Source organism: Punctularia strigosozonata (assembly GCF_000264995.1).
Source record: "Punctularia strigosozonata HHB-11173 SS5 unplaced genomic scaffold PUNSTscaffold_4, whole genome shotgun sequence".
Classification (NCBI taxonomy): Eukaryota; Fungi; Basidiomycota; class Agaricomycetes; order Corticiales; family Punctulariaceae; genus Punctularia; species Punctularia strigosozonata.
Genome location: NW_006767436.1, coordinates 1264620 through 1277552, shown reverse-complemented (window position 1 = coordinate 1277552; position 12933 = coordinate 1264620). Strand labels below are relative to the sequence as shown.

At 56.7% G+C, this 12933-nt stretch overlaps 6 protein-coding genes across 6 annotated transcripts; 4 read left to right on the top strand and 2 right to left on the bottom strand.

Annotated features, from left to right (window-relative positions):
- Positions 1-108: 108 nt before the first annotated feature.
- PUNSTDRAFT_119544 (Clavaminate synthase-like protein) lies at positions 109-1588 on the bottom strand (the record flags this gene model as incomplete). The annotated part of the gene is made up of 9 exons (XM_007382072.1): positions 1535-1588; positions 1376-1471; positions 1234-1327; positions 1078-1181; positions 984-1021; positions 803-926; positions 604-753; positions 424-543; positions 109-368 (listed from the first exon to the last, which is right to left on the bottom strand). Exons 3-9 carry the CDS (start codon positions 1272-1274, stop codon positions 109-111), a joined length of 837 nt encoding a protein of 278 aa, XP_007382134.1. The 5' UTR covers positions 1275-1327; positions 1376-1471; positions 1535-1588.
- Positions 1589-3504: 1916 nt separating this feature from the next.
- Positions 3505-4299, top strand: PUNSTDRAFT_25719 (uncharacterized protein; the record flags this gene model as incomplete). The annotated part of the gene is made up of 3 exons (XM_007382071.1): positions 3505-3904; positions 3957-4118; positions 4169-4299. Coding segments are annotated over 3 exons (693 nt in total), but the record flags the coding sequence as incomplete, so codon positions are not given.
- A 391-nt stretch (positions 4300-4690) lies between these two features.
- PUNSTDRAFT_119543 (uncharacterized protein) lies at positions 4691-5403 on the bottom strand. The gene has a single exon (XM_007382070.1). It carries the CDS (start codon positions 5203-5205, stop codon positions 4945-4947), a length of 261 nt encoding a protein of 86 aa, XP_007382132.1. The 5' UTR covers positions 5206-5403; the 3' UTR covers positions 4691-4944.
- Positions 5404-5527: 124 nt separating this feature from the next.
- Positions 5528-7532, top strand: PUNSTDRAFT_142595 (uncharacterized protein; the record flags this gene model as incomplete). The annotated part of the gene is made up of 5 exons (XM_007382069.1): positions 5528-5858; positions 5912-5970; positions 6026-6293; positions 6362-6946; positions 7002-7532. 5 exons carry the CDS (start codon positions 5528-5530, stop codon positions 7400-7402), a joined length of 1644 nt encoding a protein of 547 aa, XP_007382131.1. The 3' UTR covers positions 7403-7532.
- A 144-nt stretch (positions 7533-7676) lies between these two features.
- On the top strand, positions 7677-10171 carry PUNSTDRAFT_51226 (uncharacterized protein). Its single transcript, XM_007382068.1, has 4 exons — positions 7677-8634; positions 8687-9061; positions 9115-9300; positions 9349-10171. Exons 1-4 carry the CDS (start codon positions 7873-7875, stop codon positions 10054-10056), a joined length of 2031 nt encoding a protein of 676 aa, XP_007382130.1. The 5' UTR covers positions 7677-7872; the 3' UTR covers positions 10057-10171.
- Positions 10172-10760: 589 nt separating this feature from the next.
- Positions 10761-12913, top strand: PUNSTDRAFT_84812 (glycoside hydrolase/deacetylase; the record flags this gene model as incomplete). Its single annotated transcript, XM_007382067.1, has 7 exons — positions 10761-10970; positions 11030-11269; positions 11327-11355; positions 11410-11670; positions 11728-11801; positions 11851-11927; positions 11981-12913. Coding segments are annotated over 7 exons (1355 nt in total), but the record flags the coding sequence as incomplete, so codon positions are not given.
- Between the last annotated feature and the right edge of the window lie 20 nt (positions 12914-12933).

Sequence of the window (12933 nt, the reverse complement as noted above, 5' to 3'; positions counted from 1 at the left end):
CAGTCTGAGACTGGAGCCAAAATTCCGTGACGCGTCACACGCTTTGAGTCGGTCACGTACTCTACTATGTACCCCAAATTTCAAAGGGGGTGCTTGCCGTACTAAATACTAAGTACACGGGGCTTGTAAGGTCCGTGTCTTTCCATCACTGATACCCTGACGGTCATTACCGTCAGGAACATCTTCGGTCCCCCGCAAGAAGCTCAACAAGATCCACTGCATTCCCCGGTATTCCAGGTCGTACCACCAGTTAAGAGCTATGGTCAAATTCGATTGACGGACGTGATGCCACCAGCCGGCAGGGAGGTAAAGGCTGTCCCCGGCCTCGAGCGTGATATGAAACGGATGCACGGAGGACGGAAGTATGCCTGTCGTTGTAGAGCCTCGTAAAGGATCCGAAGACCTGATGAAAGAATGTAATACCTGGAATATGCGGGTTGGTGACAGAAGACCATCGGATTTGCGGGTAATTTGATGCAGATGGAGACAACCGTAAGGAACCATCGGAATGCTTCATGTAGGTTGCGTGTGGATATTTCCTCTCTGACAATATCATAAGAAAGCTGCCCTACAGTTAGAGACGCAACGCAGGCGGCAGCGCACCTTCCAGACACCAGCCATCGGTTGGTGAAAGAAGAAGAAAGTGTTTAGCGCCTCGAACCACGGTATATATATTCTCATATGGATCCGAATGGATGCTTGTTACGCTCTTTTCATTTCCTATCCAAACATTGACGGCGTCAGGATGTTTGCCTACACGCGTGCGTTAGTATAGCACTATAGGCTTAGCGCTTAAACGTACCAAATGTCTCGCTGCACCAAGGGATCTCCGAAGGTACATCGGGCCGTAGGACAGCAAACTCGGAATCATCCTTCTGGTCCTGACCTTCGTTCTCGAAGAACGCGGCAGAATATATGTTGCCGTTCTACACCTGCAACGTTCGAGTCCGAGGAGCACGACAGGGTCAACGAATGATACCTACCTGCGATTGAAGGTATTGCACCTCGTCGCATGTTTCAGCTGCAGAGCAGTAGGCATGAGACGCGAACGCGGCCAAATGTAGGTCCTGGACGTACGCGCAGACAACGTACTAAGCAAGCTGCTCATTGTAGTTTTTTGCACATGAGGCTCGGCGAAGTATGTAATGCCATCCTGGCCACAAGTCACAGCATCTGCGTGACTGGTCTCAAACGAAGTCATGATGTGCTCCAAAGAATGAGAAGAGTATGAACCCATTGGGGGTGACGGCCACAGAGATATCACGGCCTCCCATCTTTTTTGAGAGGTAGTCATCCGTCCATCGAGTGTATGCAGGTACTTTAATACCTGCATCCCAGTTTAATCAATTCCCATGTGTCATCCACCCGTACTCGCCTTTGATGACGACAGGTCTAGCAACCTTGGTCAAGCGTAGAAATTCTAGCGGACTGGGAGGGTCGTTGAGGACCTCATAACCATCGCCATTGAGCTCTACATATCATACAACCATGAGTACCCTGGCAATGGAGTGCCTCAAGAACGCGGAATTGGCACCATAATATTCGCGGGAGAACCAATGCAGCGCGTTCCTCCGATCAAAGGGCTGATCCATGTACTAGATGATCCCGTGCCGCCGTGAAAGGATTCAGATCACAGAAATTTCACTGGGAGGTATTTATATTGATACCAGCAGTCCAAAAACAAGATTACCAAGATACGAGCGAGTGGTGTCCAGTAGACAGGCTGAGGGTAAATCGCGTAGGATATGGAACGCGATGGCACGTGATCTTACGCGAGGGGGTGGCGGGACGCGTCTTGTACCGTTGTTACATTCTTCAAGGGTTCCGTGCTCAGCGTACAACAACATCTAGCTTGGACAAACGCTGGACCGCTTAGCATACCTTGGACATTGGGCTTGCAGGAATACCAGCGGTGCACAAGTATTTGGACGAATGACGGAGAAAAGTACACGATCATCAGCCAGGATTAGCAGCCAACTTGCGAAGCGGGTTCGTGTTCCTAACTCGGCCTGTCCCGTCAGTCCATCACCTGGCAAGGCTTAATTGTCACTGGCAGGGGGACAATCTGGGCGTGAAGAAGACTCTGTTGGACCACTTCGCTCCATCGCAGTCGAACCCTGTGCTTGCCCTTCCCTATGACGATGATGAAATTCAACTCATTTCTGAGCCCGCTCAAAGTGAGCCGATCGCAGACCAAAGGGGACCATACAATGAACCCTTCAACGCCAGTACAGAAGAGGAGACCGACGCGAGATCGACTACGCACCGTGATGCGAATCCTTCCGTGATGTCCAGAAGACTGGCTACGATTCCGGGTGAGCATGGACAGTCCAATCTATGTTAAGCTTGTATCCTAACATCCTTACAGGGACTGGCTTGAAAAAGCTGCATTCTATCTTCACTAAATCAACAAGCACTCAAAGTAGTGTATTACCGCCTTCGCTGACCACAGCTGTGGACGCAGACAATGACGAACCCTGCGGCTCAATAGCTGGTGAAACACAACCCAAATCCATGGCTACAAGCTACTTTCACATCTCCTCGGATCCTCCACCGCATTCACGGTCCGCCGGAGGTGAGACAGGCAGTCGATCAGCCCCCATCACCATCGAGTCCTCTCCCTCCAGGCCATCGCCCCTACGCCCTAAAGTCATGTGCTCCGGGCCATTGCCATCTATAAATCCATTCTTTGCGCCCAGAAACAGAGAAGCACTCGACAAAGTGGCCAACATCACACCATCAGCAAGAGGCTCCGTTGCTCCTTATCCACGCGGCGAGAACCAGCACGTCCGCGGACCGCAAACCGTGTACACGGCGCCGGGGATTGTCATAAAACGTCGAAACGAAGGTATTGATCGTTATCGGATACCAGGCAATACCCCTGATGGAGCTCTCTGCTTTCACACCGCCGAGGACAGCGGCGCCATTCATTTGGCTACGGGAGTGTCTAAATTGCGTTCTGAGGACTGCAATCGTTCTGTGCCTCCCTCACATATGCCCGTTCCTGCCATATCTCGCTTCCATGACACGGACCCGCTGGAACAACATGCTCTTGCCTCGTCTTCGCAGCTAAATTGGGCCGAAAAATGGCGCCCACGGCGTGCGGAGGAATGCATCGGAAACGATGAACACGCTTTGTATCTCAGGGACTGGCTATCTGCGCTAGCACTGCAAGAGGAGGGTGTCTCAGCATCGAATGATGCTGACCAGAGCGGTAACCAGAAGCAAGGAAAATTGTCAAGGCGAACCACGAAACGTCCGCGCGTGGTACGATCGAGAGTCAAGGAGCGCGGCCGCAAGCGTCTGCGACTTGATTCCGACGACGAAGACGAGTCATGGATTGCAAACAGCGATGAAGCAGATACCCCGGGAGATGTGACTAGCGATGATGAACTTCTCCTCGCCTCCGCCTCGAGCTCGCCGCCACCAAGTAGCTATGCAGGTAGCGAGAGCGGGCTTGACGTCAATGCGGTTCGCGATGCCACGCGGCGTGGTTATATCAAACCGCAGAACCCCGCAAATCGGAGACCGCCATTATTTGAGGACGGATTGACGAACACGATAGTGCTGGCGGGTCCTCACGGATGCGGGAAGACTGCAGCCGTGTATGCGTGTGCAGCGGAGCTGGGCTGGGAGGTTTTCGAGGTGTACCCAGGCATTGGCAAGCGGAGCGGGACAAATCTCGATAATCTCGTGGGCGAAGTCGGCAAGAATCACCTCGTTAACTCCGCAAAGCGGAAAGTCACAGGTCTGAATGACGCCTTGCCTGCCAAAGTAGGAGGACTGTCTTTATTCAATGGTGAGGTCTCAGCCAACCCTGCGGGCGAGGATAATCGACCAAGGAAGAAGCGTCTTCGCAAGGCCGGGGAGGAAGTCCAAGAAGTCGCAGCAAGCATCACCCAGGGTACTTTCATTCCTTCCATGCGACGTGAACCCGCTCTGATGCCGTGCTTTAGTAGAGGCTGCGAATGTTGATGCGGACCGACCTACGTCCGTGCGACAGTCTATCATATTGCTTGAAGAAGTGGACATCCTCTACAAGGAGGACGCGAATTTTTGGCCATCTGTCGTAGAACTGATCAGGAACTGTCGGAGACCAGTCGTCATGACCTGTAACGGTCAGATAGCTTGCTGAACACATCGCTCGTCCGCTGATTTCACCTTTCAGATCCTCTATTGATCCCTGTCGACACCTTGCCTATACAGACGACGCTGCGATTCATTTCGTGCGAGCCCGCGCTTGCTGTCTCTTACTTGCAGATGCTGTGCCTAGCGGAAGGTTACTGCGTCGACAGAGACTATATCCTCCAGGTGTACCAGTCTGCGCACGAGGTTCTCGCAACTGATATGCCGGATGTGCCGCTTCATCCCGATGTATCTCCTCTCCCTTCACCGGATCTTAGACGGAGTATCCATCACCTGCAATTCTACTGTGCTCAGTCATCCGTAGGGGACCATGTGCATGAGCAATCGCACGAGAACGGTGCCCCTGCGGATATTACTTGCACGGCACCTCAAGACGATTCTGACCATGACCATAATATTGCATCTGCCCTTTCCCGCATGCAAGCCCACACCGAAACACTCTCGTCATTGGACAGCTACCTCGGCCGACGCCCTGGCGACATCCTCGAGGTGCGGGACGTATTTATGGATGTGTTTCACCCAGTACTGACGTCTTGTGCGCTCAAGGCCAATGCTCCGGATGGGATCCCAACGTCGTCCGACGAGGAGATGGGACACCAGCACCTGCGCAAGCCTATCGCGTTGTCTGGCCTGCAAAACATCCTCCCAGCGTTTTACCATCAAGACGAGGATATGGCACGCGATGTTCTCGGGCGCTCGCGTGCGTCCCTCGTGGACGCCAAAACACCGCTCGAAGCTAGAGAAGCTCCTGACACGCGGGCGATTTATCACGCTCGCGTGCAATACCAATTCGAGATGCTAGTCGTTCTGGGAAGGCTTCTGCCCCTTCATGCGCCTCTGCTTCCGAGACCCACGGTGTTTCTGGACTACGTGCCATGGATCAGACATATGGTGGCCGCTGATGATGTGAACGAGGTGCAACCAGGGCCGGGCGATCACCTGCGACGTCACAGAAGGTCCACGAGGAACAGGCAGAGGCACGAGCGCTGGATGCCATTCGACGAGGGGCAGCTGCGGACGCTGCGCGGGAACGCGCTTGGTGCGGAGGTGGACGGGCATGGATAGATTGGGAGGGGATGCGGGCCCGATCGAGCAACGTCGCTGTCTCGTGGGGACGGCGTAGCGATAGCACGGACAGTACCGATATTCAATGGAGAGGCTCGTGGCGTTGAGTAGCGCGCCGCCGCGGGAGAGCGGGCCTGGGCCGCGAGAACGGGCCCTCAAAAAGCGTCAATATATCCTTACTGAGTTACTCGCCCATGGTAGTTATGCACGTGGCAGCGTGTTATAGCGAGCGTTTAGATGCCGTCCGTTGGAATTTCCTTGGCCTGTCTGGGACTGCTGGTCATCGACGTCGACGACGGCGAGCACACGTTGACGCATGGAGCCTCGGTTGCGCGGCGACGAGGGGCCACCGGCCAGAGACGATGACGACCGACTGTCCCCGACTTCTTTTCATCCTCGTCCGCCCGCCGGCGACACCCTCGCCCCTCTCGAGTTCCTCCAGACACAGCGTCGCGGATCTATAACGGATCCCCAGCTACACGCCGCCGCCGTCTCCTCCATCGCCGCCAGACTGTCGCCCACGCAGCAGCTCGACCCGCCCCGCGCCCGCAAGGCCGGAGACAGTCTGCCCCCCATAACCTCGCCCGACGACAAGCCCTATCTCTTCCCCCCGTCCGTTACGCACCCGGGGCCCCCAGAATCAGCCGGTGACTGCCTCTTGCATATCGGCTATTTGCCGCAGTCGTAACGATGCTCGCAGATTCGAGGCAAAACTTGAGGAACGGACGGCAGCCCCTCCCAGCCATCCAGACCGAGCAGGCACGTCGCGTTTCCTGCGTATCAGCGCAGCCCTTAACGCTTTCATGTGCTGTAGCATAATCCAGCGCCCGATCCGAGGGCGTCGCATTCCGCATCCAGTCCCTATCCCTCGGGGAGCAAACGCAAAATGTCGCACGACCGGGCAGGGTTCGCCCCGGTCGGCGACGACATCGACCCGCAACTGGTTGGCCCTGGCATGCCAAGCGGTATGGCGGTCGACCCGGACGGCCCATCCCAGAAACGGAGGGGATCCACCATCGCTGCGCAGAATCTCTCCAACTTGAGCCTCAATGATCGCCGGAATTCGATAGCAGGCAACACGGGTTAGTCTCCGAGCCCCGTGTGCGCGTGTCTCAGATCAGTCATCTCTTTCCTCCCGTTTGATTTTCAGGGTATCATCCCTCGGGCTTTCCCGCGGACCCGCCTCATGGTAGACTGCCCGTGCTCGCGTGGCCCGCGACACAAGGGCAGTCTCATCTACATTCACTCGTGCATCCTGAAGGCGATCCAAACTTGAACGGCCCTCCCCGCCCCTTCGACTCCTCAGCCCCACCCATGTCCTCCATTCCTGGCATGCCGCCGTACGCATCCGATCAATCACAAATGCCTGCTCCTCCAGGCGTTGAGCCTGTCTCTGGTCCTACGAGAGCGTTGCGCTCCAGATCGCGACCCGCATCCAGAGCAGGTGAACATCTAACCGACGTGCCGCCCTCTGACGTAGGCGCTCAGCATGGTAATCCTCATCATCCGCCAGTGCAATCCCCTTCGTCGGAAGCAGAAGCTTCAAATTCGTCGCAGGGCCTGAAACCATCAACGAAGGGAACTCCTTATTCACGCTCGCCAGAGTTGCGCGTGTCGCACAAGTTGGCAGAGCGCAAACGACGGAAGGAAATGAAGGATCTCTTTGACGAGTTGAGAGATCACCTGCCTGCAGATCGCGGAATGAAGGCTAGTAAATGGGAGATATTGAGCAAAGGTAATGTTCTTTATGCGCTCGTTCACGTTTCATCTGTCCTGACCAACCTCTACAGCCATTGATTTCGTCGCGCAAATGAAGCAAGATCATCAAGGGATGATGCAAGAGATCGAGATGCTGCGAAGAGAAAACGAGAGCTTACGACAAGGACACGGAATTCCGCCCTTCGCTCCTGGTGTAGTCTATGGTGCACCACCGCCAATGGTGGCTGCTCCGTATCCGCCTCCCGGGTCGGTTCCGCATCATCCACCCCCGCACCATCCATCCGCACAGAACGTCCCTACGCAGGCATCCGTGCAGCCGCCACCGCCAATAACGCATCCTTCCCAAGCGCCCCTGTCAAGACCTCCCTCATCGCAACACCCCTACCCTCCAGGCAGCGGCGCGTCGGCACCGCAAGGCTCGGCCAACGGCTCTGCGTCGTCTGCTGGCAGGACGGACTCACCGCCATCCTGACGATGATTGCTCTAGTTGCTCGATGATACTATTATCAGTTTGCTCCGATTTCTGAGCTTCTTCGTTTGGGGGTTATATTCAGCGCTAAGTGTTATCGAACATGAGTCATGTTTTTATTTGTGCAATACCCAATCTCAATTCTGACGTGAACACACGGACAAATCACATTGTTCTTTATTTGTACAAGTGGCGACGACCACGGATTTTACTGAGTCGAGTGAGTCGTCGGGGACAAAGGGGAGTCGAGCCGACGCCACGATGACACAGCCCCACTCCGGCCTTGTCCCCGGCCTTGTTCTGCCTGGTTGAGACACACCTTTGTACTCTCGCTACCGTCCTGCGACTCTCCGCCGTTGTTTCTCGCAGTCGACGAGTAACTTATTTGAGCGGCCTACTTGACTTCGTGACGATCCTTCGCGCTTGGCGGTACCGCGTTTGCTCGTTATCACGCCTTGCCACGCTCGGCAGGCATGCCCGCACCCAAAGCCTCCTTACTCTTCCACCCCAAGAAGAAGAAGCCTACAGCGGGCAAACCCACGAATGGAGTTATTGTCAACTCCCCTCCGAAGCCCGTGACGAGGCCGCCGCCACGGCCCAAACCGCAGGAGAACGACGAGCTCGACAGTCGCGCGCAGCTCCCGACCAGCCCGTTCACCGACTACAAACTGGTATCCACTACGCTCGAAGGATGGAAGTACGATGTGATGAAGCTCGAGTCGCGCAAACCCGTGAAGCTCGAGGAGTGGCCGCGACCCGTGAAGCTCAACCGCAAGGAACCACGACGGGGCGATGACTCGGCGGGGCCCTCCCCGCAGGTTCCGGTTCAAGCTATGCTGGGCCCGGATGGCAAGCCCGTGATCGGCGCTGATGGGCGGATCGTCATGCTTGACGCCGATGGGCGGCCGATACACAACACGCAGAACGGGTCGCAGGAGAAGGAGAAACCGAGGACAGGCCCGAAGAAGTTCCAGAAGAAGACGAGGCAGGTGTTCCTGGTGCCCGAGGCGACGAGGCAGCTGAGAAAGGAGGAACGGTACCCGTGGGTGATGGAGGATTCGACGGGGAGGGAGGTGTGGGTGGGTCAGATGGAGGAGGTGGCGAAGAGCGAGACGCATGCTCTGCTCGTCCCGAGCGAGGGCAACCAGTTCAAGTTTGTCCCCGCCCATCGATGGTACAAGTTCCAAAAACGGCCGCACTACAAGATCCCCGACTTGGAGGAGGCGGAAGCTTTGGTAACGCTGCCGTGGTTCACTCGTGAACCTCCATGTCTGATCCGGCGAGCAGATGTCGCAGATACAGAAGAACAAAGACCCAGAACGTTGGCTGTTAGCGCGGCGTAACGGACAGGGACCTTCGTCCGCAACTGCGGCAGTGTTCAAGGCGGAAGCAGAAGGGCGAACGCTCGACGGCTCACTCGTCTATAACTCTCAGTCCAGCCTGGGGCCAGGTGGCAGAAAACTACGAGCTGTGGACAGGGAGGACCCCACCTTATTTGGGGGAGATGACGAAGTGGATGGTGATCATTGGAAGCGCAAGAGGGATAAGGAGCTCGGCGGAGAAGGTGACTTGGATGAGCTGGACTTTGAGGAGACCTTCGCCGATGACGAGGAGAAAATGGACGCCGACGATAAGGAAGATGAAGAGGCTAAAGAACTCGAGGTTCGCTCCCCCGGCACCCGTATGAGGATCCGGGACTGATTCAATGCTCATAGGAACGGCTCAAGCGCGAGTACAAAACTGCAAATAAGACTCGGGAAGGCTATGTCGACGATTCAGACGATGACATCGAGGACCCAGCACTGAGGAAGCAAGTGAAAGACATGAAGAAGCTTCTTGTTGGGCGTGAAGGCGCTGAGGACTACGAAAGCGACGAGGAAGGCAATCCTTACGCCAGCGAGGTGAGTCTTACTGATCCACGCCTGAACGACACTTACCCGACAAAATAGGACGAAGAGGAGGAGGAGGAAAAGAAGGATGAGCCCATCTCCACGATGTCCACTGGACCCGCCGCCCAAGCCGAAGAAGATGCTGCCAAGTCGCGGGCAGAGACGCCAGCGAGCAAACCGGACACTCCACGAGGTCGCAACGGGTCCTTGCCGAACTCACGCGCGACTTCGCCTGTCGGACATGGCGGTCATTCCATCGTGGCGAAACGGGCTACGAGCCCGAAGGCGCCCAAGCTCAAGACAAATGGCGGCAGTCGCGCCACGAGTCCGCTAGCGGGTTCGGCAAGCCGAGCAACGAGTCCTGTCGCGTCGGGTAGCCGTGCCGGCAGTCCGGTGGCGCAAAGCCCCAGCGGACCAAGACAGGGGAACAAGCGCAAGGCCGACGATGGTGTATCCGCTGCTCCGTCGCCAGGCGCCGGAGGCGGTGACGGCACAGGTGGACAGCCCAAGGCCAAGAAGCGCAAGGCGGTGGGCGAGCTCAACGAGCAGATGGTAGTTGACTGGCTCAAAGCGACGCCTACGCCGAAGATCCGCGACTGCATCTCTCATTTCACTCCGTACTTGAGCACGCCGGAGATCAAGAAGAGGTTCACGCAGATCGTGAAGGAGGTGGCGAGGGTCCGAGACGGGCAGATGGTGCTCAAGCCGCGTTACGCTAACGGCAGTTCAGCGCCGTCGCCTTCTCCTGTTCCGGCCGAGGCGAGCTAGAGTGTGTTGAGGTGTTTCTGTCCGTGTATTTTTAACGACTGTACTGTGCAATGCGCTCGGTAGCCTAGTTATATCCATTTGGGTCGTGCATGGAAGGACGTGCGCGCCAATCTGCTGAATAGACGACGCATCAGAAGAGGCTGATTGGGCGACTGACCCGGGGAAAGCGCGGGAAACAGTTGCTTCTGTTGGTGAAGCCACAATCTGAGCTCACCGGATCGTTGTTGCTGTTGCTGTTGCTCGCCATGCTGACCATCACCCGCTATCACTCAACGCCAGAGCACGGACGGAATTCTGCCGCCGCGAACAACATCTCGCGTATCCTCGCTCGGTCGTGGGCCCGGCAGAGGGTCTCACGGCGGACACCGTTGACCGAACTGGCGTCTGGCATGCCGTATCCGACGACAGCGCGGGCGAATAGGGGCAGGCGCCGCCCATGGTCAGCACCAGGTCGCCTCGGCGGCTGAGTTCGAACCATAGAATCGCGATCGCCCCTTAAGAGGACAGGACAGGGCGGCGTCGCGTCCCCGAGTCCTCCTTTCCTGGTCGTCCCTGTCTCAAGCATATATCCTCAGCGCGTCCCGGGCTACGGTCCGCTCCACACTCTTTTGCCACCCTACGAATGTACGCCGTCATCTGCATTCCTCCCCGCCCTCAAGACGCCGGACGTGCTGACCGCCTCCTGCAGCTGTCCTTCACCCCCGCCATGTTTATCTCCAGACTTTCCATCCTCGCCTGCGCGTCGGGCGTGCTTTTCGCATCCGCGCTCGGCGCTCCTCATGAGAGTCACGATCACTCGATGGAGAAGCGCCTGCCTTCTACTTGGGATCATCCGGTCGACCATCCTGCCTATGCTTTGTTCAGGCGCGGCGCCGCGACCGACGGAGCAACATACCCTCAGGTCGGCTCCTCTAGTAAGCCTTCCCGATAGCAACGCGAAGCGCGGATTATCATTTATTCACTTGTTCAATAGCATGGGCAGCGGCGTACCCCTCGAGCACTCCTGATCCGGCATCAGTGCCCAAGGCGTGGTCCGACGCTCTGAATGCGGCTGTAGCTGCAGGAAAAATACCGGACATACCGCCGTCCTCGATCGCGACAGGAAATCCCGTCTATCCGAACGGCTTTGATCCCAACGGCCAGGTTGTCTGCTCTGCTACCTACAAATGCCGCAACGCCGGCGACATCTGGGATGCTCCCGAAGGCGTCTTCGGTGGGTATATGCGTATGCAATCATCATGATCTGCGCTGAGATTTTCGACCGCGACAGGCTCTGGTTTCGACGATGGACCCCTTCCGGTAAATCGACACCCTTCTACGTCGGCACCGGGCTTGGCTAACGATCGTATCTAGACGTCCGAACCTTTATACGACTTCCTGGCGAACAACAGCGTCCATGCGACGCACTTCATGATCGGCGTGAACATCCTTTACAACCCGACCGTCTTCTCGAAGGCTTTCAACAACGGGGATGATATTGCTGTTCATACCTGGACTCACCCGTACATGACCACGCTCTCAAACGCGGACGTCGTCGCTCAACTCGGCTATACCATGGCGATCATCCATGATTCGACCGGAGGCCGCCTGCCCCGTTACTGGCGCCCGCCCTACGTAAGCCTTTCCGTCAAGTAGTTTAATCACGTCTACGTTCTGAACTGTCGTAATCAGGGTGACTCTGATAACCGCGTCCGCGCCATCGCTGCAGAGGTATTTGGTCTGCAAACCATCATCTGGAACCAAGAGTAGGTCGCTCGCTCCTGACTAGCAGGCGCATCGCTAATCGTTGCATAGCACCGAAGACTGGAGCCTCACGAGCGGCGGCACTACTCCAGAAAAGGTCGCGAGCAGCCTTCACCAATGGATCACAGGCAAGTCGTCGCTCTCTGGCATGTTGAGAAACTGTGCTCAACGTGGTCTACAGGTCCCAAGTCCCCGGGCCTCATCATCCTTGAGCACGAACTGTCCAACTTGTCGGTGGACGCGTTCATCAACGCGTTCCCGCTCATCCAACAAAACGGCTGGCAGTTCACCCCCGTCACGCGCCTGAACAAGTCCGTGCCGTACCAAAACTCGGATGACAACACGGACAGCGTCACGCCAGAATCGGTCGGCGTGCTGGCGGCAGCCACCTCCTCTGCGTCTCCCACCGCGAGCTCTTCTTCCGCTGCATCCGTGGCGCCCACATCCGCATCATCGCAGGTGACGAGTATCAAGTCCTCGGTCGTCGCCCAGACGTCGACTTCATCGTCGGCTGCGGTAACGACTAGTGGCGTTTCCGAGCAGCGGACGTCGAGCGGAGTCTCGATGCGCGCTGCGTTGGCAGATCGGTCGTTGGCCTGGACAGCGATTCTCGCCCTCGTGTTCTCTATTATGATCGTATATTAATTGAATATAGGACTTCCTCGTGTGTAGCGGAACATCGGACCTCTCATAACTACGGACATTCCGCATGCAAATAGGTGTATATTGATATAATTAGCCACGTATAGATAATGTGTCCTCGGTTTTATCCCATTTGTCCATAATCCCCTGGACCTCTCAACAGCGCCCGTCATACAGAAATTGTCCGCGCTAATCTGGAGTCTCCTTCGAGCCAAACGCGAACCCAATCGCGCGAGCACCGTCTTTCCTCCGTCTGCGGAATGACGTGCAGCTGAGCAGGCGCGATCGACGAGACGCGTTGGCATTGGGCGAGCGCCGTGGACTGTTCCGCGATCCGCGCCTCCGCATGGGCCTCCACGACTATGCGGCGCACGTTGGCGGGTGATCGCGGTGTGGCAGACGAAGAGGCATCGCCGTCGTCTTCGGTTTCGTACCCCAGCATGTGCAGCAACTGCCCTCGGCTCTTCGAGGTGAGCCGAACGTCGCAAAGAT

What these genes read in the sequence shown, in the direction of transcription:
- PUNSTDRAFT_119543 (XM_007382070.1), bottom strand. Translation starts at nt 5,205, where the DNA reads ATGCCCGTCCACCTCCGCACCAAGCGCGTTCCCGCGCAGCGTCCGCAG.
- PUNSTDRAFT_51226 (XM_007382068.1), top strand. Translation starts at nt 7,873, where the DNA reads ATGCCCGCACCCAAAGCCTCCTTACTCTTCCACCCCAAGAAGAAGAAG. An exon ending in AAGAGGCTAAAGAACTCGAG is followed by an intron (nt 9,062 to 9,114) that starts GTTCGCTCCCCC and finishes CAATGCTCATAG; the next exon opens with GAACGGCTCAAGCGCGAGTA. An exon ending in GCAATCCTTACGCCAGCGAG is followed by an intron (nt 9,301 to 9,348) that starts GTGAGTCTTACT and finishes CCGACAAAATAG; the next exon opens with GACGAAGAGGAGGAGGAGGA.